General features: G+C 40.8%; 1 protein-coding gene across 1 annotated transcript in view; it reads left to right on the forward strand.

The window, feature by feature from the left end:
- LOC114050030 (uncharacterized protein C1orf198-like) overlaps positions 1–22,281 on the forward strand; it is a 50,457-nt gene that overhangs the window by 15,848 nt on the left and 12,328 nt on the right. Inside the window, 1 exon segment of the mRNA XM_027871557.1 lies at positions 4,947–4,997. Coding sequence (XP_027727358.1) covers positions 4,947–4,997 — 51 coding nt within the window.

The following is a 22,281-nucleotide window of genomic DNA, read 5'->3' on the forward strand; positions in this document are numbered from 1 at the left end:
TTCCGTTAGCCAGTGAGGCAGATCATCTGTTTTCCAGACTGGGGCAGTGATGGTTGAAGGAATGAATGACAGCCAAACTGTTCAGCCTCATTGTTGAGTTTTTTAGGTCAGGTAGCACTAATCTCTGGCCATTGTTCTCCCCCAAGTCTTGACTGTTCCCAAGACAGATGCTGTTCCCATTCCCTGGGATTTAGACTGATAGGATCCAGGGTGGACAACAGGCTAAGGTTCCATGACTAGAGGATCCAGGCTTTCCAGGAGGAGACCTCCCGTCCTGAGTAAAACAGACCTGAAACAGAAAAAATTTAAAAAAAAAATTAAAAAGACAATTCTTATTCTAAAATGTCTATCCTTATTATTCTTTTCTATTCAACTAACATGTATTAAGCACTCATTTATAATCATTCAACAAGCATTTATTTTTATATTTACATAGGTATATGTAAGTGAACCCCCTGTGGTGAACTTTTGGGGAGATCATGGATGAGAAATACACAAAATGGTCAGGCATGGATGAGTTACAATGTGCATTGCTGGAGGGAACTCCAGAAATGACACGATAAAAAATCCATATCCTCCATGGCCTCCCAAAAGGGAAATGTGCCACAAGGGAGTCACCTATACATGCTCTTGTAAATATATAAACAAATGCTTGTTGATTGATTAGTCCTACATAATAGATTTTTACCTAGGGGCAGCTAGGTGGTGCATTGGATAGAGCACTGGCCCTGGAGTCAGGAGGATCTGAGTTCAAATGTGGCCTCAGACACATGACACTTTCTAGCTGTGTGACCCTGGGCAAGTTACTTAACCCCAATTGCCGTGCAATTAAATAAATAAATAAACAAACAAACAAACAAATAAATAAATGTTACTTGAACTTAAAAGATAATAAAGTTACATATTTTGGAGCAATTCTCCCCCCCCATTTCTCAGGTCTATGTCATTCAAAGAGGGGTATCCTCTTGAATAGCATGTGTGTGTGTGTGTGTGTGTGTGTGTGTGTTTGAAAGAGCTAGAGGGAAAGAGAGAGAGAAAGAGAATATGAATATGAGTATGTGGCATGTATTGAGAGTCAAGGGCTAGGGATATGAAGACAAAAAAAAAAGACAGAGTTCTTACTCTGAAGGTGTCTGTAGTTGAAGGGGGAAGGGAGTTGGGGATAATAGGTACATTAATAAGAAATGATACACAGGTGAGTTCCAGACAAAGCGCTATGAGAATTGGAGAAAGCAGAAATCACTTTTGTTTTGGGGATGAGGTAGAGGAAGAAGGTGGTGCCAAGGAAAGTTATTTCAGTGAAGGAGGTAGTACCTGAGTTTGTCCTTGAAATAGTTTCAACAGAAAAAGATAAGATGGAATCTGTTCCATTAACCAGAGATGGAATAAGCAAATACCTAGATTTGAGAGAGGGCAAGAAAAGAGTGGAATTTTTTAATTCCCCTGAGATGGTGGGGAATAATATCAAATAAGGCTAGAATGGTAGTCTGGAGCCAGATTATAGAGGGTCTTAAATACCAGTATTGTGAGTTTATCTTTTATTTGTTATATAATGGAGATTCATTGATTTTTTTTCTTTTTTGGAGTAGAGGAGTGATATGATCAGAGTTTATATTAGATGATTATTTAGCAGTGTGAAGGATGGGATGGAGAGAGAATATGTCTAATAAAAGCTTGATTTAGGGTAGCTAGAGTCAAAGCAAAAAAAAGGACAGACAAGGGAGCTGTCTTGAAACTAGAATCAACAGGATTTGGCAAATAATTGATTGGATGCCAGAGAAAAGATTAAGGAGCCTAATTAGGTGGGAGGATGATCCACAGAAATTTTAAAAGTTGGGGAAAGAGCAGTTTTTTGGGGGGAAGATGAGGAATTGAATCTTGCATGTGTTTAGTTCGAGTTGTTGGAACGTATGGATAGAGAGATTGATTGGGGAGCTTTGGTGAAAGGTTGTAAATGGAGATATGGATTTGGGAACTATTTGTATAGAGATAACTGAAACATTGGGAGTGGATGAGGTCGCCAAAAGAAAGAGAGTAAGGAGAGATGGAAGCACTAAGGATAGCACTTGGGTAGGGAGGAGAGGGAAACTTCTACTTTCAGAAGTGATAAGGAAGTCATTAATGTCTTTAAAGAAACTTTCAGTCTTGGAAGCCCTATTACAAAGTATTGAAGAGTGAAAGAATGGTGAGAAAAAAGAGGCAGCAGAGGATGGACTACTCAAGAAGTACGGCACTGAAGGGGAAAACAGAGTTAAGATGATAGTTTGAGAAATCAAGGCAATGCCTTTTGAGAAGAGAGGAAACTTACTTCTTCCTATGTCCTGCTCAGCAGTTGCTTTGAGGCATTAGGCACAGTAACACCAGGAGCAAGCAAATGACCTAAGTGGTCTGGAGAAGAGAAAAGGGCAGAAGAGAGTTCAAAACACAAAAGCACTAACCAGGACTACTTCTGTAAGCTCAGTTCCAGAGGCACCTTTAAATGATGATGGTTAAAATGGGCTTCATGGATACGACATTTAGTTTAACGTTTTGTTGCTGTTGTTTGGTCATTTCAGTCATATCTGACTCTTTGTGACCCCAGTTGGGGTTTCTTGGCATATTCCTTTTTTCTTTCTATATTGTTTTTCAAAAAAGCTTTACATAATGGAGATTTGCAATGTCATATGCAATCTTCTATGTTCTTTGTATGTGGAATGTTCATATTTATTGATTTTTGCTAAATTCATAATAAAAATAAATATATTTTAAAAATAAATAGGAAAATGTGTTAAAATAAAAGTTTTAAATGAAAAAAAAGGGAATAGAGGAAACTTGAGAATGTTTGTAGGCTGAGAAAAAGAAGATAGAGTACCTGGAGATATGAGAGAGAGAGAGGGAAAGAGAGAGAGAGAGAGAGAGAGAGAGATGGGGGGGAGAGGGAAAGAGAGAGGTAGAGAATGAGAATATGCAAATAGGAGGAGACTGACATTTCTCTAACTTGTCACCAAAAAAGTGAAACACTCTCAGCATCCTGTCAAGAGTGGCTGTGTGCTAAGAGTTTGCCTCTGTTTGAGCAATCCTATAGTAGCAGAGAAGTAAGTAACTTTGACCAGCAGCTATAATGGACCACAGCTATCAAGATCTTATTAAGTTGAACTTTTTAGATTTGGTAGATGAAGGAAAATGATAGAGGAATCTATATTTAAGAAAAACTTCTTCAAGTATAGATAGTATTAATATACTCATTAAAAATTAGGAATATATAATCCAGAAACCCCACACTGCATGTTCCATGAGTTTAGGGACCATGTGATAACTAATTGTTGTAATTCCCAGAGCATCTAGCCCAGCCCTGTGCCCATAGTAGGCACTTAATGTTTAATAGAAGAAGTGAAGGTCATAGTTAAATGTGCACAAAACTGATTGGCACCAGAGGTTGTTGTTTAGCTTAGTATATCCCTGTTAGTCTAGGGAATACAACAGGGATGGTATTCCATCTGTGTCATTCTTATGCCCCATTTTTTTATTAGTGACTTGAATAATGCAATACAGAGTGTGGTCATAAAAGGTTAATTAAAGGGTAGAGATAAGAGATGGTTAACATACTGAAAGAGAATAAGATAATTCAGAAGTAACCTTGCTGAGCTGAAGTAGTAAAAAGCAAATAAGATTAAAGTTAATGAGAACAAATACACTATAGTTCACCTGGGAAGAAAACAAACTGAAAATACAAGACGGAGGACTAGAATGGTGAGTCGAAAGGTCAACAGTCAGGAGACTTGGGTCCTAATCTTGATTTTGCCACTGGGTGGTCTCGGTCAAAGTCACTTACCCTTATTCTCTATCTGTGAAATAGTTGGACAAGATCATCTCTCCAGGATTAAATTACATAATTTTATACAGCATAGTCTAGTGGCTTAAGTGCTGAATTTGGTATCAGAGTTGTCCAGCTCTGTCCTTGGGCAAATTTCTTAACTTTCTTGATCTCAGTTTTGTCACCTGTAAAAAGAGAAGTTTGGATAAGAGGACTTCCAGCTCTAAATTGATGACCCTGTGACCTGTGTTCACCACTGGCAGAAGAGGATACCACCAAGGCCTGAGAAAGGCCATTGAAAAAGAATACTGAGTACTAAAATTAACTTACCCTGACTCACAGTTTTGGATAGGGCTGTCTAGTTTAACTTCAGCTGTGCACGGACACAACATTTGGCAGTTGGCTTAGCAGAAACACTGTTGACTAGGAAATCTTATAGAGGACAATACTCCTTAACCTTATTGCCCATTCAGACCAATTTCTGGGATTTCTCATCTACACTTATCCTGCCCTCATTTGGGTTTCCGTTGATAACCGTTCAGAGCAGAGCCGAAGAAATAACAGGTGTGATTGTAGGATCATGAACCTAGATCTCAAAGGGATGTAAGTGCCTACTTAAACATAAACAACATTTAAGTGCTTACTGTGTAAAGGACACTATTCTGGGTGCTAGGTGTGATATAAAGTAAAGGTAAGACTTTGTCCCTGCCCTCCTGGATTTTACATTGGACCAAAGTCCAAGCACATGGTAACTTTTTCATGGTCTCTTTGATGTTCTGTTTAGCCCAATAAATTAATTTCTAAACTCCTCTTACCCTTCTTAGTCTCTTTTATTAAGTGCATTATTAAATGGATACTACATTTATCTGTTTGATTAAAACCATACTCCGTTCCTTTCAAGGCTTTGGGGTAGTCACACAGCCCTTCAGTAAAGATACCAAATCAACTGAAGGCTAAATAAGCAAACTTGACTCTTGATAGCTAAGGTGGAAAAGATTTTAAGGTCAGAATATTGTCCCCCTGAAGATCAATATATTAGAGGCATGGAGTGAGGACAGTCTCAGAGGCATGGTTTGTCCACGACTGGGTCATGGGTTTAGGTTTTGTAAGCCTGAGTTTGGATTTCATGCTTACTCTTGAATTTTTATTTCAGGATATAACTTGGCAGGATGAACACTCTGCCCCTTTCTCCTGGGAAACAAGGGTAAGTTGGATTAAGATTTATTTTTACTTTCTAAAAGGATTGAGTAATTACACATCTCTCTTAGCAAGCTAACATTTGATGGCCTTAGAGGGTGGTAGGACTGCTAGCCAGCCTACAGTTGACATGCCCATTGTTTGCAAAAAAGAAAAGGAAGGGTGAGGGAACTGTTAAGAGTTAGAAAACTATTATGGTGTGGTTTGGAGGCTTTTGAAAAAGCACATTGGAGATGAGAGCAATAGTTAATATGATCAAACTAATGACATTCTATTGACTGGGGTAATAATCTGTCCTGGGTACAAGGGAACATGTCACAGGAGACAGCTGGGTGTGCTTCTCCTCCTCATCTAAGTGCTCAGCTCACATTCCCCATCTCTGACTCCCAGGAGGAGAAAATGTGGTGAAAGGAAGGGCTTCTATGAACAAGACTCTGGATCCATGGATTAATATTTTATTATGATCAAAATTAGGAAGTTTGAGAAGAGTTGCAACATGGGGGGAAATTTTAATGTGTTTCAAGACTAGTTAATAGCTGGTCCTTTGGGCTAAGGTAGTTAGGGGAGGAGAATTCAATTCAACAAACGTTGAGTGCCTAAAGTGTGTCAGGCCATAAAGAAGAAATCCAAAAGAATCAGTGGGTTTTTTCATTTTGTGAAAGTGTATGATGTTTTTCTTCCCTTTGGGGAATAATTTCCTAATGCTGATTCTGTGGGTGTGGTGGGGGTATCAGGACGTAAGCCTTCCTGTAATCCCTCAAAAAGCATTTTTTAAAGCACCTACCATGTGCTAGGCACTATGCTAAGTGCTGGCGATACAAAGAAAGATAAGAGATAGCCCCTATTCTCAAGGAGTTCACAGTCTAATGAGGGAGACAACTTTGTGAACAACTATGTTGTCGAACATACTGGGTAAGTTGGAAATAATCACAGAGGGAACGCATTAGAATTAGGGAGGATCAGGAAAGACTTCTTCTACAAATTGGGATTTTGAGTGAGCTCGATGGAAGCTTTGTAGTATATAATGAAAGAGAGATCCAGCATCGTATCTGCTCAGAATTTGAATGTGTGTGATTTTCTAAAGTAGGACCTTGGACAAAGCCCTTTGGTCCTATGGAATTGATTCTTTACCTACTTTTTAGATACAGAGTGGTAATATTCGTCTCTTACTTAAGATTGGGTTGCCCTAGAAAACATTTGTTCCTTTTCTCAGTGACTTGTAGGATAGTGATCTGTCTTCCCAGAGGGGAGCCATAGAGAACAGCAATGATAACTCTGTTAAATCCCTGACCTCCTTATTTTTAATGAAGTCACCAATCCAAATCAAGCATGAATCTTGATCACAGGATCATTGATCTAGAGGTGGAAAGGACCTCAGAAACCATGAAGTCTAATCCCCTCGTTTTACAGATTTTAACTTCAGGAAACTGAAGTCCAGGGAAATTAAGTGAATTGCCCAAGGTCATGTTGACATTAAGCAGCAGAGGCAAGATTAGAACTCAGGTCTTGTATCTCCAGAGCCAGTGTTCTTTCTACTATGCCAAGCTGCCTGGAAGTTTTACCCAATGTTATGGGACCTTGTGAATCTCCCCAGCCTGCTAAGTAGCTGGTTTTATAGATGCTAGCAAAGCACAAGGACAAGAAGAGAGTGTATTTTTCTCAGTTTTGAGGAAAAAGGTGGCATGATCTTTTTAAAAAGCCCTTATAAGTACATCTGGGGTTGGAACCATATTTCTCAATATAAGACTATATGATATGGATTCCCACGTGGAATTGGGAGTCAAGACGTGAATTTTCATCCTAGCTTTGCCTCTGACTTCTTACTTGATCCACAGGCAAATTACTTTACTTTCTCTTCTTATATAAGATGAGAGGGGGGCAGCTAGGTGGCTCAGTGGATAAAGCGCTGGCCCTGAAGTCGGGAGGACCTGAGTTCAAATCCAGCCTCAGACCAAACACTTGATACTTCACTAGCTGTGTGACCCTGGGCAAGTCACTTAACCCCAATTGCCTAAAAACAAAACAAAACAAAAAAGAAGATGAGAGGGTGGGGCTAGGTGATCTCTGAGGTCATTTGAGCTCTAAAAAACAAGATGCTGACTGTCTGTTTTTGATGGAAAGCCTGTCTTGAAAGGCCTTTGAAATTGGGAGACCTACCATCTGTTGCTTTGTTCCTCCTTGTACTCTGATGGGGCCACAGAATTCATGGGATCAATTAATGTTTGGAGTCTCATAAAAGATCTTGGACCTCTGACCTCACAGGATAGCTTAGTATTGTGTTCCATTTGGTAGTTGCCAAATCATTGGTTTTCCCTGGGTTTTTCTGGGGACGCATCTAAATATGTTGAGTAGTTAAGCATTCCCAAAGGCATTTGCGTGAGGGCCATGTTCAGTTTTTATAAGCATTCTTTCTTGGGCAGTTTTCAATTACAATTTAATTGTTAATAATTAGGATTGTCACCACTTGGGTTTTGTCACCCATGGTCCTTAACTTGAGTTCCAGTGCTAGAAATGTGTGGTAGAGAGATTTGGACTTAGGAGCTCTGAACCCATTGGTAAATCACCTTAACCTCTCTTAACCTCAGTTTCCTTATTTGTAAAATAGTGATGATAATAATGCCCACCTTTATTGGGATAGGTGGATGGGATGTTGTGGGAATGAGATTACATTAATTCAAGTATTTTGTAAACCCCAAAGTGCTATATAAATGTCAGTTATTACTATTTTCTCATAAGGGTTCCAGATGGATAAAGCATATGTAACACACAATCAAAAATGTAGGCCTTAAGAAAATGCTTACTAAGGAAAAGCCCAAAGTGTCAAATGTTCCTGGAGATTAAAAATTGAGGAATTATTTTATCCTATAACATTTACCCTTATTGGCATTTCCTGCTGGTTTTGAAGGGCATACAGCAATAGCTCACATTTATATAGCATTCTAGGGTGGGTTGCACTTCAACTACGTTATCTCATCTGATTCTTATGACAACTCTGTGAAGCAGAAAGCATAGGTATTATTAACTCCGTTTTTTTTTTTTCAGATGACAATATTGAGGCTCTGGTCAAGTGACTTGCCTTTGGTCACATGGGTATTAAGTGACAGAGGAGGAATTTGAACCCAGATCCTCTGACTTTTAATCCAGAGCTCTTTCTACAACTCCATGTTTATTTGATTCAGCAGTTGAATTCTACAGGCTTGTATTAAACACCTACCATACACCAGACACTGTACTAGGCACAGGGAATGTAAAGACACCCAAACTGTACAAAGACAAAACTGAAAATTCTTGCCCTCAAGGAGCTAATTTCCTCCAGGGAGGATATGTAATGTGTAGAGATAAGTAATATCAAAGTATTTACAGAGTATTTGTTGATTGAATGAATTCAGGTAAATATGTTCATTATGGGGATATGACCTTGTCCTGGCAAACATATCTTTCTTTTGCCTTTAATAGGTGACTTAGGACTTTATTGATCTAAAAAAAAAATTGTACACATCTACTTTCACCTGCCAATGGGATTCTGTCAGACATGTGCAGGGAGTATTGTACTTGTGAACTTTGCTGCAACTTAGAGCCCCCAGTGAGAGAGACGGAGACAGAGACAAAGGAGACAGAGAGACAGAGAGTGTTAGAGAGTGAGTTGGGGTGGGGGAGTGGGATGGTAGAGATCAGTGCTTCTGTTTTGAGGAGGCAAGGGATACCATGTGGAGGATCTCTCAGGCACAGCCTTTGGTGATCTCTGCTCCTCAGTGAGAAGAAGGATCCTGTATCCACTTGACACCTGCAGAAGGAATACTTGGTATAGATTAATTAATTGTATTACTTTTTTGCCAAGGTCCAAGTACTCCTCTAAAGAACTAAGGGATTCTTCTTTCCCATGTGCTTTGTGTAGAATTAGGAAATAATTGTCCCTACACATTGGTCTCTACACATCTTTGGGAATAAACTTGTCACTGCCTTCTCTATCCTCCCATCCAGTAGCTCTCCAAAGCATTGTCAGATGATTTGTGGAGGCAGTGTGGTACAGCAGAAAGAGCACTGCCTCACCAGTTAAAGGACCAGGGCTCAAATACCATCTCCAATGCTTATTAGCTGAGTGATTCTGGGCAAGTCACTTAACTTCCATGGCACTTATTTTCCTCAATTATAAAATGAAGGGGTTGACCCAGATGGTCTCTGAGGTCCCATGTGGTTCTGTATCTGTGATCATATATCCTGGAAACATAAGGAGGCAGAATGAAAAGGTTTTGTTTTTTTTCTTACATGTCTTTCCACAGGAAAACAGCAAAAATGTCCTAAAACCTAAGTACTTTCTTCACATGTCTTGTGAGAATAGCTGACCTCCCAAGAATTTACCTTGTTAAATGTCCTCTAATCAGCCATTAGTGGGATAGTACATTACTTCTATTATTAACTTGGTGCAGATGACATTCCAGTAGAAGAATTGTGGCTCACTAAGGATGCTGCTGATTCAGGCCTGGATTTGTGTGGTTGGGCACGGGAAAATAGCTGGATAAAGAAGATTTCGAGCTTTTGGCCTTGAAAGCAAGTAGAGTTAATGTATTCCAGAATGGATTTCACTTTGTGCTAATGCCAGCCAGCTAAGGTTCATGGATAGTAGCCTGTCTGGGTTCTGAAGCCAACATAAATGGAGAGAAGTGACCAAAGTTCTATTGCTGGGTAGTGTCTGGTTGATTTTATTGTCATGGAGATGTAGCCTTTATATCTACCTTGGCAGAATTCTGTTTCCCTTCCCTTCAATCAGTCTTTCCTAATCATCCTTTGTATTGTTTCCAGACTTCTATTCCTGTTGTAAAAATAAAACCGGTCACTCCTCTGATCAAAACCTGCTGAAAATTCTATTGCTTACTGGGTGAAATTCAGATGTTTTATATTGGTATTCAAGGCCCTCAAAATCTGGCACCCAGCCTTCCTTTCCAGGTTTCTATCATACTACATTCCTTCCATGAATGCCACATTGCAGCTACACTCTCCCCTAAATTCTGCTCAAGTCCCATCTTCTGTAGTATTCTTAGGTGGTAGGGCTTTTTCCTTCCATGTTATCTTCCATCTACTCGGTATATATCTTTTATTTACTTAGTTATTTACATGTTGTCTCCTCTGATAGAATGTATACTCCTTGATGCCAGGGCCTTCTTTTTATCTCCAATGTTTGGCATAGTGTCTGACACAAGCTTAATAAATGCTTGTTGACTGACTGACTGACTGACCTGCCCTATACTTTTCTTACTCTGCTTTTGCTTACACATTCTCTGTGCCTCGAATACTCCTCCCTTCTCTAATCTACCTCCTGCCCCTACCATCTGTTAAAAACACTCTTACTTATCCTTTAAATCCCATCTAAAAAACTGTCACCTTCAGGAAGTTATCCTTAATCTCCCAGTTAGTTAACCCTTTCTCTCATGGACCCCCCCCATGGTAATTGCACTTTTAATTAGCATTTAACTATAATTGTAATGCATTACATTTTGTGTATACATCAAGTCTTCCTATTAGATTGGGAGTCCATGATGGTAGGAACCCATCCATATCTTTTGTAAACATTTTGTAATAATAATAACTCATATTTATATAGTCCTTTAAGGTTTATGAGGTTTGCCCACAGGTTTACTCACAATCATTCTGTGATACAAGTAGAGCAAATATCATCCTCATTTTTACAGATGAGAAAACTGAGTGACTTTTCCAGAGTCATACAGGTAGTATGTATGTCTAGGTTGTGATGTTTAAAAAGTTTGAGATTCTCTTGGTATAATATGAGATCCTTGAGGGGAGGGTCTTTGATTTTAGGTCCTTAGATACCCAATCTAGATAAAGCATCAAGGGGCTAATAAATGTTTGTTGAATTGAATTAACTAATAAAAGACATGAATTCCAAAAAAAAAAACCCAAAGTTTGAGAGACACAGTTTCTGGGTAATTAATCAATTTATTAATAATGCTAGCATTTTGTTAATAAAAGAGGTCAGTGGCATTCTTGAATGCCAAAAACCTCTCATGGCAGTGGGCTCACAGTTTATATGCCCTTCAAAAGTGGGTGTTCCTGAGGGTGGCAATCAATTTTGGTTGGTTAACATTTAATGAGAATGAATAATACAATGAGAGATGGGCTGTATCACAATGAGAGTCTTGAGGTAAGTTACACTGAGCACCCAAATCTTGCTCCAGGAGACATCAGTTTCCATATCACCTGTCTGGCAAAAGGCAGAATCCACTTTTCCCCAGACCTGTCTGAGTAAACGCAGTGAGCGGGAAACCACCCTTTTGCCTAAACTTAGAATATCTTCTACTGTCTTTGATTAGATCTTAGCCATCCTGGCTGGGTAAGGGTTTGAGATAGATTTCCCATGCTCATTGATTTCTGAATGAGGACGTAGAAAAGAGGAAAAACCTTGATCCTGATTCAATAATTACTTGTTAATACAAGAGAGAAATAATCATTTGTCTCAAGGTCTTGAACTCAGGTCTTCTAATTCCTAAGACTGGTGGTTGTTCCCCTTGTACAACACTGCCCCCAACTCATGTTCTCTGCATACTCTGTGTTTCATGCATGTTTATAAAATTGAACAGGTCTCAACTGTGCAGCGAAGCTTGTTTGAATAGTAGTGGGGGGACAGCATCATAACCTGACATTTTTAGGTCAAAACTTCCCATTTCAGAGGTACAAAATAGTCCTATATTCAGCTTGGTATGGGACCTTTTTGTAACAGAAATGGGAAGGATTGGTAGGGAGGAATCTAGCCCATCCCTTCCATTCCAATCACTACTCAAGCTATGGAAATTCAATAAATCCCAAGAATTCCTCTTCCCATTTTCGCCTGCATTGATTAAGCATCAGTAGCTTCAACCAGGGCTTCAACCTGAAGGTTGCCAATGTCTCCAAACTTGAAAACTGAATGATGCCAGTTTTTAAAAGTTGTCATCACTTACTGCAAACAGTAGGATAGTTGTATCAATAATGATGGAGGAACCCTGACCCACATTTCTAAGACTGGTACTGTTCAAACAGAACCTTAGATTCCCTTTTCCAGTTGTTTATTTGACAAATCCCTTTATCTCCCTGGGACTCAGTTTCCTCAGCTGTAAAATGAAGGTGTTAGAATAGATGGCCTCAGACACCTTCAGCTCCAGATTTATGAGCCCATGGTCCTGGTCCTAGGACACTTATATATACAAGCAGTCGCTCTATTTGCATCATCCCATTTGCCACTTTTATGTGTCCGAGACCACTAATTCCAGTGTGGCTTCAAGCCATGGGAAACTAGACTTTTTTTTTTTTTTTTTTAAGGGATGAGAGAGTTCATAGAGGCTTTTAGAAGACCATTTGACATTAGAACCAGAAGGACCTCAGAGATTACAGAACTTCAGAATTGGAAGGGACCTTAGCATTCTAGTCCAACCCAAACCCCCCACCCCAAATATTGACTTCCACAACATGCCCGATACATGATTGCTTAGCATCTACTTAAAGACTTCTGATGTGGGGTAACCCCCCCACCTCTTGAGGCAGCTGATTCCACATCTGCATATTTCTAATTGTTAGGACATTGACCCTGATAGCAAGCCTAAATTTGCCTCTTTGAAACTTCTGCTTTTTGTTCTAGTTCTGCCTTTTGGAGCCAAATAGACCATCTAGTTCCAATGAAGAAATTGGCTCACCTAAGGCCACATAGTTATTGTCAGAGAAAAGACTAGAATTGGTGTTCAAGCTTGAATGCTTTAGATGTATCTTAGTAAATATGATCTCACATATTTATTGAACTGTCATGTCACATGCTCCATTCGCTTTGGCATACCTTACCTGATATGCAGAAATATTGTTGAATTTCATAAAATAAATAGGCTAACAAAATAGGCTAATGTCTCAGACCAAACCCTTTTTCCTCCCGGGGTGCCTACTTTTCTGACCTTACTAGACTGAGACCCCTCTGGTGTGTGCTGACCTTTTCACGAGTTATGAAGGCAGAGTAGGTTTTGAAGGCCACAATACAACTTTTTTCCCTGCTACAGAGCCTGTTAAATTCATGTTACACGAATTCATTCTATACAAACCTGTTTGCCTCAGTTTCCCCAACTGTAAAATAGGAATGCTAATAATAATAGCACCTACTTCACAGGGTTGTTGTGAGGATAAAATGAGATAATAACACTGCTTATCATAGTGCCTAGCACATAGTAGGTGCTATATAAATGCTTATTCCTTTTCTTCCCTTCCCTGATTCCTGTTTTTTGAGCTCTCGGATTTCCCATTTCACCATGAGCCACTGGGAAAATCCCAGTGTGCTAAAGAAGTTAGAAACTCTTACATAAAAGCCACCCTGGGAGTGTGAACTGTGGTCTGACTTCTGCTGGACTTTGAGTTTTAATAGAAGTTTTAGCTTCGTCCCATAAATGGCCTCAAAACACCCCAATGAAGCTAGTCAGTGGTGTTTTTGTTTAACAGCTGAGTCCTGGTTTACAGTCTTGCCTAATGTCACAGCAGTCAGTATTAGAGCTGGCAATGGCATCCAGAATTTCCAAGCTCTCATTCCTTTGCTTAGGTTTTTGCTAGACCAGATTGTTGCCTGGCAGGCTGTTTTATTTATTTTTGTATGGGCCACTTGTGACCATTCACCCTAAGCTACCAGCAGCTCATAAAGATTCTCTTAACAGACCTTCAGTGCAGAATTAGAGTCTCTGTTTCAATTCAAGACCCCTTCCAGGACCTCTGCAGCTAGATCAGCTTGACAGGGTCAGCCTCAAGGCAAATCACCTCAGGCTCTTCAACCACTAAGCCCATTCCTTCCTGAGTTTGCCTAATGTCTCCGACCAAACCTTTTTCCCCCTGGGGTGCCTAGTTTTCTGACCTTGCTAGACTGAGACCCCTCTGGTGTGTGCTGACCTTTTCACAAGTTATGAAGGTAGAGTAGGTTTCGAAGGCTACAGTACAACTTTCTCCCCTGCTGCAGAGGCTGTCAGCAGAAGTTTTCTTCTGGTTTTCCCTCACTCACTGACTGTTAAGGCGGCTGCCACTGGAGACAGTGCTGGATTCCTCCCTGATGCTGTTGCTGCCTAAAGGGGAAAGAACTCTACAGACATGGGAGTGTGCTACGGACGTGGGAGATGGAAATAATAGAGAGGATTCCATTCATTTCCCAGACGGGCTCAGCCTGGAAGGTCTCAGTGGAGAAGTTGTAAGGAGACCAGCCATAGGGTCACAGTGCTAGTTAGGTCCCTGGTGCCTTTATTCTGGCTTCATCCCTTAAAGAGTCTGGTTATTTCTTCTTTACTTCCCTCCCATATTATTCAGCTGTCTGTTCAGCAGCCAAGGGCACATTGAGTCCTCTGATTTTTAAAAACTCCTAAGGGATTGTGCCCTACATAAGGAGCCCTCTTGCCTCATCTGTATCTGTGACATACTGTACCAGCATGGCAACTAGAGGTGTTTAGTCTGAAGGTTTTTGTATCTCACTAGAGGATTTAAGGATGGATAGTGTGGAGGGGAAAGATGAAATGACTGAGAAAACAAAGGCTCAATATTCTGAGCATATTATATTGATTTATTAAGCAATGTATCACAATTGCCCAATAAATTGGTACTAGACCTCCTCAGCTTAGGCCTGGATCCCGAATCCAGGGGGAGACAGACTTTTATACATTAAAAACAATCAAATAAGGCCAATTAACTAAAAGGAAACAATACAACTTGCCCATGGAGGGACAGAATAGGTGCTCCTTTAGCATGATCTAGATGTTTAAAGAAATCTTGTCTAAAGGATTTTTCAAATCTTATTTAGACCTTAGGCACATGCTTATTTTTTGTGACTAATCCACATGCTTCTTGTTACTTCCTGGTCTTTAAAACTTGGGTGAGCTGCTTTTGGCTTCACCTTTCCTCATCTGTAAAATCAAGAGGTTAGGCTAGATGATTTCTAAAGGGCCTTCAAGCTCTAAATTTATGATCCTTTGATCCTTAAGAAACACATGAGATATTGTTTTAAATGAGCTCATTGATGTATGTCTAGAATTTTGTGATTTTGATGATTTCTTCATTTTCGTCCCCGTACTCTAGAACGCCATGAACAGAGTTCATTATTCCAGCCAGAATTGCCCCATGTGCCAGTGACAGGACAAACATTATAAAAATTTAGAACCTCCTCCTCAGTGACCAAATTGTAACATTTCTTTTGTGTTGCTTTTTCACCAAAATCAAAAGTTCTTAGTATTTTCTGAGCCATCCTTCATTTACCTCTTTCCCTCTCCTTTGGGCTAAGTGGAACTTTAATTGTTTGGTTTGTTAATTTATTAGGCTTTGCTCCGATGAAGTATCTTGTGTTCTGACAGTGTTTCTGCAGCCTCTTTCTCAACAATTTAGATTTGCTGGAGGCTGCCAAGTGAAACAATTAGTTTTGGCTGCTTGCACTCATCTGTTTTACTGAAATACTACACATTCTTCTCCAGTGAATAGGGCGTAAAAATAGGTCCTGGGTTCATTGTGGTCTTTCTGTTTTTAAAATAGACATTGCCAGCTGAGACCTGGTTCCCCACATGGTGAGATTATATCCCAAGTGTTGGCATGGGAGCCTTGAATTCTCAACATGCACATCCTGTCCCTGACAGTCCAGCCTGGGAGCTTGGTGGCAGTCTGTCAGCCTGTATCATGGGCGATTCTTTAATATGGACCCTTATTAGTTCTGATGGATATCAAGTTCTGGGCTTAATATGCCCCAGTTAGTGAACTAATAATCAGTGTAGGTGTTTTCACATACCCTGTTTCTTCATCATCCTTCATTTACCTCAGATAAGTACCCACTGGATAGAAGTGTTCTGTGACCTGGAAAATGATTGTCAGATAACAGAGACAGTCTGGTATAGTGCACAGTACATTGGACTAAGAGTCAGGAAGACCAAAATTCAAATCCTGCCTCAGACACTAACTAGCTGGTTGAACGTGGGTGTGTCATTTAATGTCTCTTTGCCTCACTTTCCTCATCTTTAAAATGAATGGGTTGGGTTAGATGACCTCTGAGGTCCCTTCTGACTCTAAATCTTATTATCCTGATATTATCCTGCCCTAGTGCTGTGTGGAGAAGTGATTAAGGAAAGAAGGAAGAAAACAAGCATTAAGTGCCTACTATGTGCCAGGAACTGTGCCAAATGCTTTACAAATTTTATTTCATTTGATCCTCACAATTTTGGGAGGTAGGTACTATTATGATCCCCATTTACAGTCTAGGAAACCAAGGCAGAAGTTAAGTGACTTACCCAGGGTCACAAAGCTAGTTGAAGTGTCTGAGGCTGGATTTAAACTCAGGTCTTCCTGATTCTTTTAATTATTTCCTGTTTAGCCTTTATATTACTTGCTTTGTATATATTTGTTTGCATAGTGTCTCCTCCATTAGATTAGTAAGCTTCTTGAGGGCAGGAATCATCTTTTGTCTCTTTATATATGCCTAGCACTTAGCAAAGTGTCTGGCACATAGTAGGTGTTTAATAAATTTTAATTGAATTGACTTCAGGTCTAGTGCTCTATGCCACCAGCTGCAGAGGCATCTGGTGATTAACCCCATAACAGTATCCTTTCTTGCCTCTAGTGACTATGCATTATGAATATTTCTTAAATGCATTATCTGCTCTTTTCATTTCTCTACTCAGAAATGCTCAGTGACCTCCTATTGCCTTTTGAATACGGTTCAGATTCCTGTGGCATTCAAAGCCCTCTATAGTGAACTTATAAAATACCTTGGCATTCAAAGCCCCTCACATCCCAGTGCCATCTTCCACTTCCAGTCTTCTTACACCTTACTTATGTCCTCTTCCCCTCCCCCTGCCAAGTACACTGTGATCCAGTGTCATTGGCCTCCTTCCTCTTCCTCTTCCTCGACCAAGAAATTCCATCTCCAGACTCTGACAATTTTCACTGGCCTCTGTACCTGGAATAATCTCAAGTCTTCACCTCTTGGCTTCCATCAAGTCCCACCTAAAATCTCACCTTCTGCGAGAAGCTTTTCCCTTAATGATTCCTCTTAATGCTAATGCCTTCCCTCTGAAAGTACTCCAGATTTATGTATACTTTGTTTATACATAATAGTTTGCATGTCTTCTCCCTCCTTAGACTGTGAGCTCCTTGAGGGCAGGCACTGTCTTTTGCCTTTCTTTGTATTTCCAATGCTTAGCACAGTGCTTGGTATGTAACATTTATTTAATGAATGCTTATTGACTGACCTTCCAAGTAAACTGAGCCCAATTCTTTCCCACCCCCGCATAGATTGGCTTAATATCTGCATATCATGGGGGTAGAGGGAAAAGAAAATCTGACATTGCATTTCTATATACCTTCACCTTCACATCCTTGCCTAGCCATAGGTATCCCTGATCCTGAGTAGCCTAGAAGATGCCCACAGTGTGTTCTCTGGTTCTTTGTAGTGTTGTTTGAGGGAATTCTTCTGCTCTCCATATATACACTGGATGCAGCTCATCCCATAGTTCCCATCAAAGTATTATGGAAAGGGGTGTTTATCACCCTCTGAGTGGCAGCATCATGCTGTGGGAAGAGCACTGAACTTGGAGTCAGGAGAGACTTTGGATTCCAATGTCCATTCTCAACACTTATTGGCTTTGTGACCATGGGCCAGCCAAGTACCTACTTCCCTGGGCTATTTAGGGCTCCAAAGAGATGATATATAAAATTGCTTTGCAAACATTGAAAGTGCTCTATAAATGTCAGCTATTATTATAATTTACTGTTAATTTCCAGGAGTTCTTTTCTTGGGCACTGGAAAGGGATAGGCACTGAGAGATCTGCAGTCCTTTGCGGGGAGACTCAGATTAGAAATTACAGTCATCTGTTTTGAGTAGTCATAGACTAGTGTCAGGATAGCAGTGGGGGTGCCTTCTGTCTTTTGGGTACCTTATGCTACCAGTTCCATTTGCTCAGCTAGATGGTTCCCATCATTTTGTGATCCTTCCTAGCTCAAGAATGGAATGGATGGATCTCAGAGCTCCTTAACCACATGTGTTAGAGGTGTTTTGCTCTTTTGAGGTGAGTCAGTGGTAATGAGGTATGCTACTTGCAGAACCGAGAGACTAAAATGTAGAAGTCTTTAGAGCACCCTTGGCCCTGGAACAGTGACGGTGATGAGTAGGAGAACAAAAACCAGGGAAGTCGTATTAAATGTCCTCCATTGTTTCATGTCAGTTTCTAGCCACTGGTGAAATGAGGGTGTGGTCCTTGCTTCATATTTGTTTTTGCAAGGAGGTTAGAATGACTCACATTATAGAAAAGGACCCCAGGGTTTAGACCATGCCAAGGGGCAGTTTTGTGGCAGAGGCTGGGGATGTTTAGGCTGAATTGAGGATAGCTATTTCCTCTTTCTGTCTATCTTTACTCTTTTTCTCCTCTTCCATCCTACATATGTAGTTCTGCTTCTAGGGGGGGCGTGCAGAGTTAATGTTCTTAAAACTATATCCTTAGAGAACCATTTACTTTCCTTCCCCTTTTTTCATCCTCTGTGGTGCAGTTACTTCTCTGTATCCATCCACTTCTCTCTAACAGACCTCTTCCTTTGGGGATCTTGGTGCTGAGACTCCCACCACCCCAGCTCTCCAAGAAAGTAAGACAAGAATTGTGACTTTGGACTCCTTAACTTCCTCTGAGTCTCAGCTTCTGTATCTGAAAAATGCGGAGGATGAGGGGAAGCAGTTGAATTGAAAGTCGCCTTCTAGCTCGCTAGGATTCTCCAAGTCTGTGTCCGTATAGTTGTGTTTGAAAAAGAACCAAAACAGTTTAGTGTAAGATTATTAGCTACTGCTTAAATGCTTCTGTATCATGGTGATGACCTAATTTGGTACTAGTGGGACACTCTTTTCTCCCTACCTCCCCTCTCTTTCCTTCCTTCCCCATCAGCTGGAATACTTACTTTGAGGTCAGAGGTTCTTTTCTGGAATGCTTGCCTGCCTGGCAAAAGCATCTAAAGAAAGATTCCTATTTGGGGTAAGCTGCTGGTCCAAAAAAGGCAGCACCCCCCAACTTGATATAGTATCCAGTTTTGGGTTCCTCCTCTGCATTACAATTTCCAGATCAAAGTCAAACCCATTCCCAAAAATCTTGGGTCCCTACTTCCGAGCTATTTTTAGCCAGTATGCTTATTTAAAGAAACCATCATTTCTGTGTTGACAGTGTCCCTGAATAGTATTGTGGTAGCTCTAAATATGCATGGCATACAGGATAGTTCACTTAGCAAATAGAGCCTGTTTAAAAATTACATCAAATAAATATAGAGTACCTACTATGTGCAAAGCACTATGCTATTTAAAGCTTCATCACATGCAATGTGAGGTGACTTGTTTGCAGCATGATATGGTGGAAAGGACATTGGCTATGGCGTCTGAGGCCTGTCTGTTGTAATTCAGTCATGTCTGACTCTTGGTGATCCCATTTGGGGTTTCCTTGGCAAAGATACTGGAGTGGTTAGCCATTTCCTTCTCCATCTCATTTTTACAGATGAGGAAACTGAGGCAAACAGGATTAAGTGACTTGCCCAGGGTCACATAGCTAGTAAATGAATGAGGCCAGATTTGAACTCAGGCAGATGAATCTTTCTGACTCCAGGCCTTACACCCTATCCACTGTGCCACTTAGCTACCCTGGAGTCTGGTGGCTTGGGTGCAAATCCCGGTTGTAATGCTTAAAAACTGTGTGACCTTGGGCAAACAATAACCTCCCAGAGCCTCAGTTTCCTTTACTCTAAAATGAGGAACTTGGACTGGATGTTCTCTGAGGCCCCCTTCCAACCCAAGATCTGTGATAATCCTATGTCTGTGACATCTATGATGATCTTATCACTTTGGACCTGTATAGCTTGTGATTTGAAGCTCTGAATGGTGGAAGATAAAGCTATTTTTGTGTCTTCTGAGACTTTACTTATTATAGGAATGGGGATGACTTTGCTTTGGAATTGTCTGGCTGTGTATTACCCAGATCTCTTCAGTTTACCTCCTGAGCCCCAGGTGGGGATCTCCAAGCAGGCATGTATGGAAAACCCCTAAGATGGAGAGATTGACAGCTCTGAACTTTTACAAAGCATGAGACCCCTTCTGGCCCCAGTAGGACTGCCTTGCCACCTTCTTGAGAACTGACAGAGCGGAGATGGAGACAAAGGGAAAGAGAAAAGAGCTTCCACTTTGTGACTCGTTTTGGAACCAGCTGGAACAAGTAGAACCCCATTGTTTGCCTTTCTTAACACATCGGTGGCGGGGCAGACCTTCTTGTCATTCTCTTCTCTGCATCTGCAGTCTGCTTTCTGCTCTGAGTAGGGCTGGGAAATAGAAGGAGTGAAGGGGCACGCACTGATCCTGAATCACTCCTTCCAGCTCAAATGACGTGGAGCAATTAGAGGCGAGAATGGTGGCTGATGAGCAGGAGGGTAGAGAGAGAGAATGGAAATGTTTCCTGATCTGTTTAAATGATGATTTAAAAAAAAAAGCTGATATCAGAAATAGCTTATTTGGCATAAACTTGGGAGGAAAAAAAAAGGCATCCCAATGAATTGACACTCCAAAAAAGACTTGAGTTTAACAATCGGTGACGTACTGATCAGAAAAAAATTTAGCAGGGTTATCTTAAAAGGTTGGCAGCAGCATCTTCCACAAGACTTGTAATATACCCATCTCTGAAAGCTCCCATTATACATGGTGGTGTGTTGTTGTGGCCATCAAGGAACTAAGACACAACCCATTCCCTGTAGGTAGTTGCTAGGGTAAATGGGCAACCAGGTGTTACAGTGGATAGAGTGTTGAACTTGGAGGAAGACCTGAGTTCAAATCATGCCTCAGATATGAGTTGTATGGCTCTGGGTAAGTCACTTAAATCTGTCTCACTTTGTTTCCTCATCAATAAAATGGTGGTGGGAGGAGGTGTAATACTAGCACAATAAATTTTAGGTTTGATGTAAAGGATAAATGAAAGTACTTTGGAAACCTTAAAGTGTTATATAAATGCTGCTACTACTATTATCATCATCATCATTATTATTATCATTTTGTAGATTGCACTGCTCAGAGACATATTGCATCCTGGGTCATCGCCAGTTGTCTCGACTCTTGTCTTGCCATTGGACTCTGATGAGTCTAAATAAAAGAACTGTTTGGTGAGGTCAGGGAACTAGATGTTGGGAGTCCTGGGTTTTTATGCTAGCCACACCCTTGTGGGGGTGGGGGTTAGGGGAGGGGGGATGTCTTCACAATAAATCTCTCCCCTGCTGTAAGAAACAGGCTACAGAACTCACCAGTGCCTCTAGGTAGACCTGGGGCTCTGTTAGGGGCAGGCCTGACTCAGTCCAGTACCCTGTTGATTCAGGTTTGATGTCGGGTGAAATGAAGCATTTGTAGGTCATTGAACAGTTACCAAAAGGAGACTTACTTAGCATAACATAAAAAAGGGTGCAATAGCACTTTGCTCTAAGCTCAGGTACCTAATCCCCCTTGTCTCTTTTATGGAAACACATGTGGTCTGCAGAGCATGGAGTCACTCATCTGTTCAGCAAGGCAGGGAGTGGTCTTTCGCTGTCTTGAGACATCTACTGAGTCTGAAGGCTCTGCTCCTGTGTGGGTGGGCCTTTGTGTGGTCTTAGGTGACCAAGACATCAGTGCAGCCAGAGGGTACTAGGGAGCTGCTTCAAGGGACACACAATTTTCATCTCCCTTCTTCCCACCACCACCAGTACCACATCAGGTCCCAGACTTTTCACATTTTTGGGAAAATCTGGCCTAATTTAGATTGGAGGGAAGTGGGGACAGACCCTGGTAGATACTTGTTCCTGTCACAGGCTCCGTGTGCTATGAGGGGGCCAAAAGGATTCAAGGAAATAGCCTGGCTATTTCAGATATTTAAAACGAACATTTGCTACTTAGCCAGGCAACTGAGTTCACACAGGGATTTTTCCATTGAAGGAGATGATGATGGGAATATCATGTTTGCAGAAGAGCAAGAATTTTGAACCAAATAAATGCCATGTGTCATCAGTCTTCAGTCTTGACAGAGATGCTATCTAAACAGATACCTGGAGGTTAGGTAGCATTGCTAAGTTGACCGTTGCTTCTCAGTAACCCCTTTTTATCATTATAGACTTTTAAAGTTTTATTGGTGCTTTTTGTTTTTTTAAATCATAGTCATTTCTGGAAATCCCCACCCCCTCCCTCAGCCTGTAATTGAATCTTCCCTAGTAACAAAGAAAAACATTTAAAACACCCAATGCAGTGACCTTGTCTGGTGATATAGACAACAGTTTG

The sequence above is a fragment of the Vombatus ursinus genome, unplaced genomic scaffold (assembly GCF_900497805.2).
Source record: "Vombatus ursinus unplaced genomic scaffold, bare-nosed wombat genome assembly UNPS02014798.1, whole genome shotgun sequence".
Classification (NCBI taxonomy): Eukaryota; Metazoa; Chordata; class Mammalia; order Diprotodontia; family Vombatidae; genus Vombatus; species Vombatus ursinus.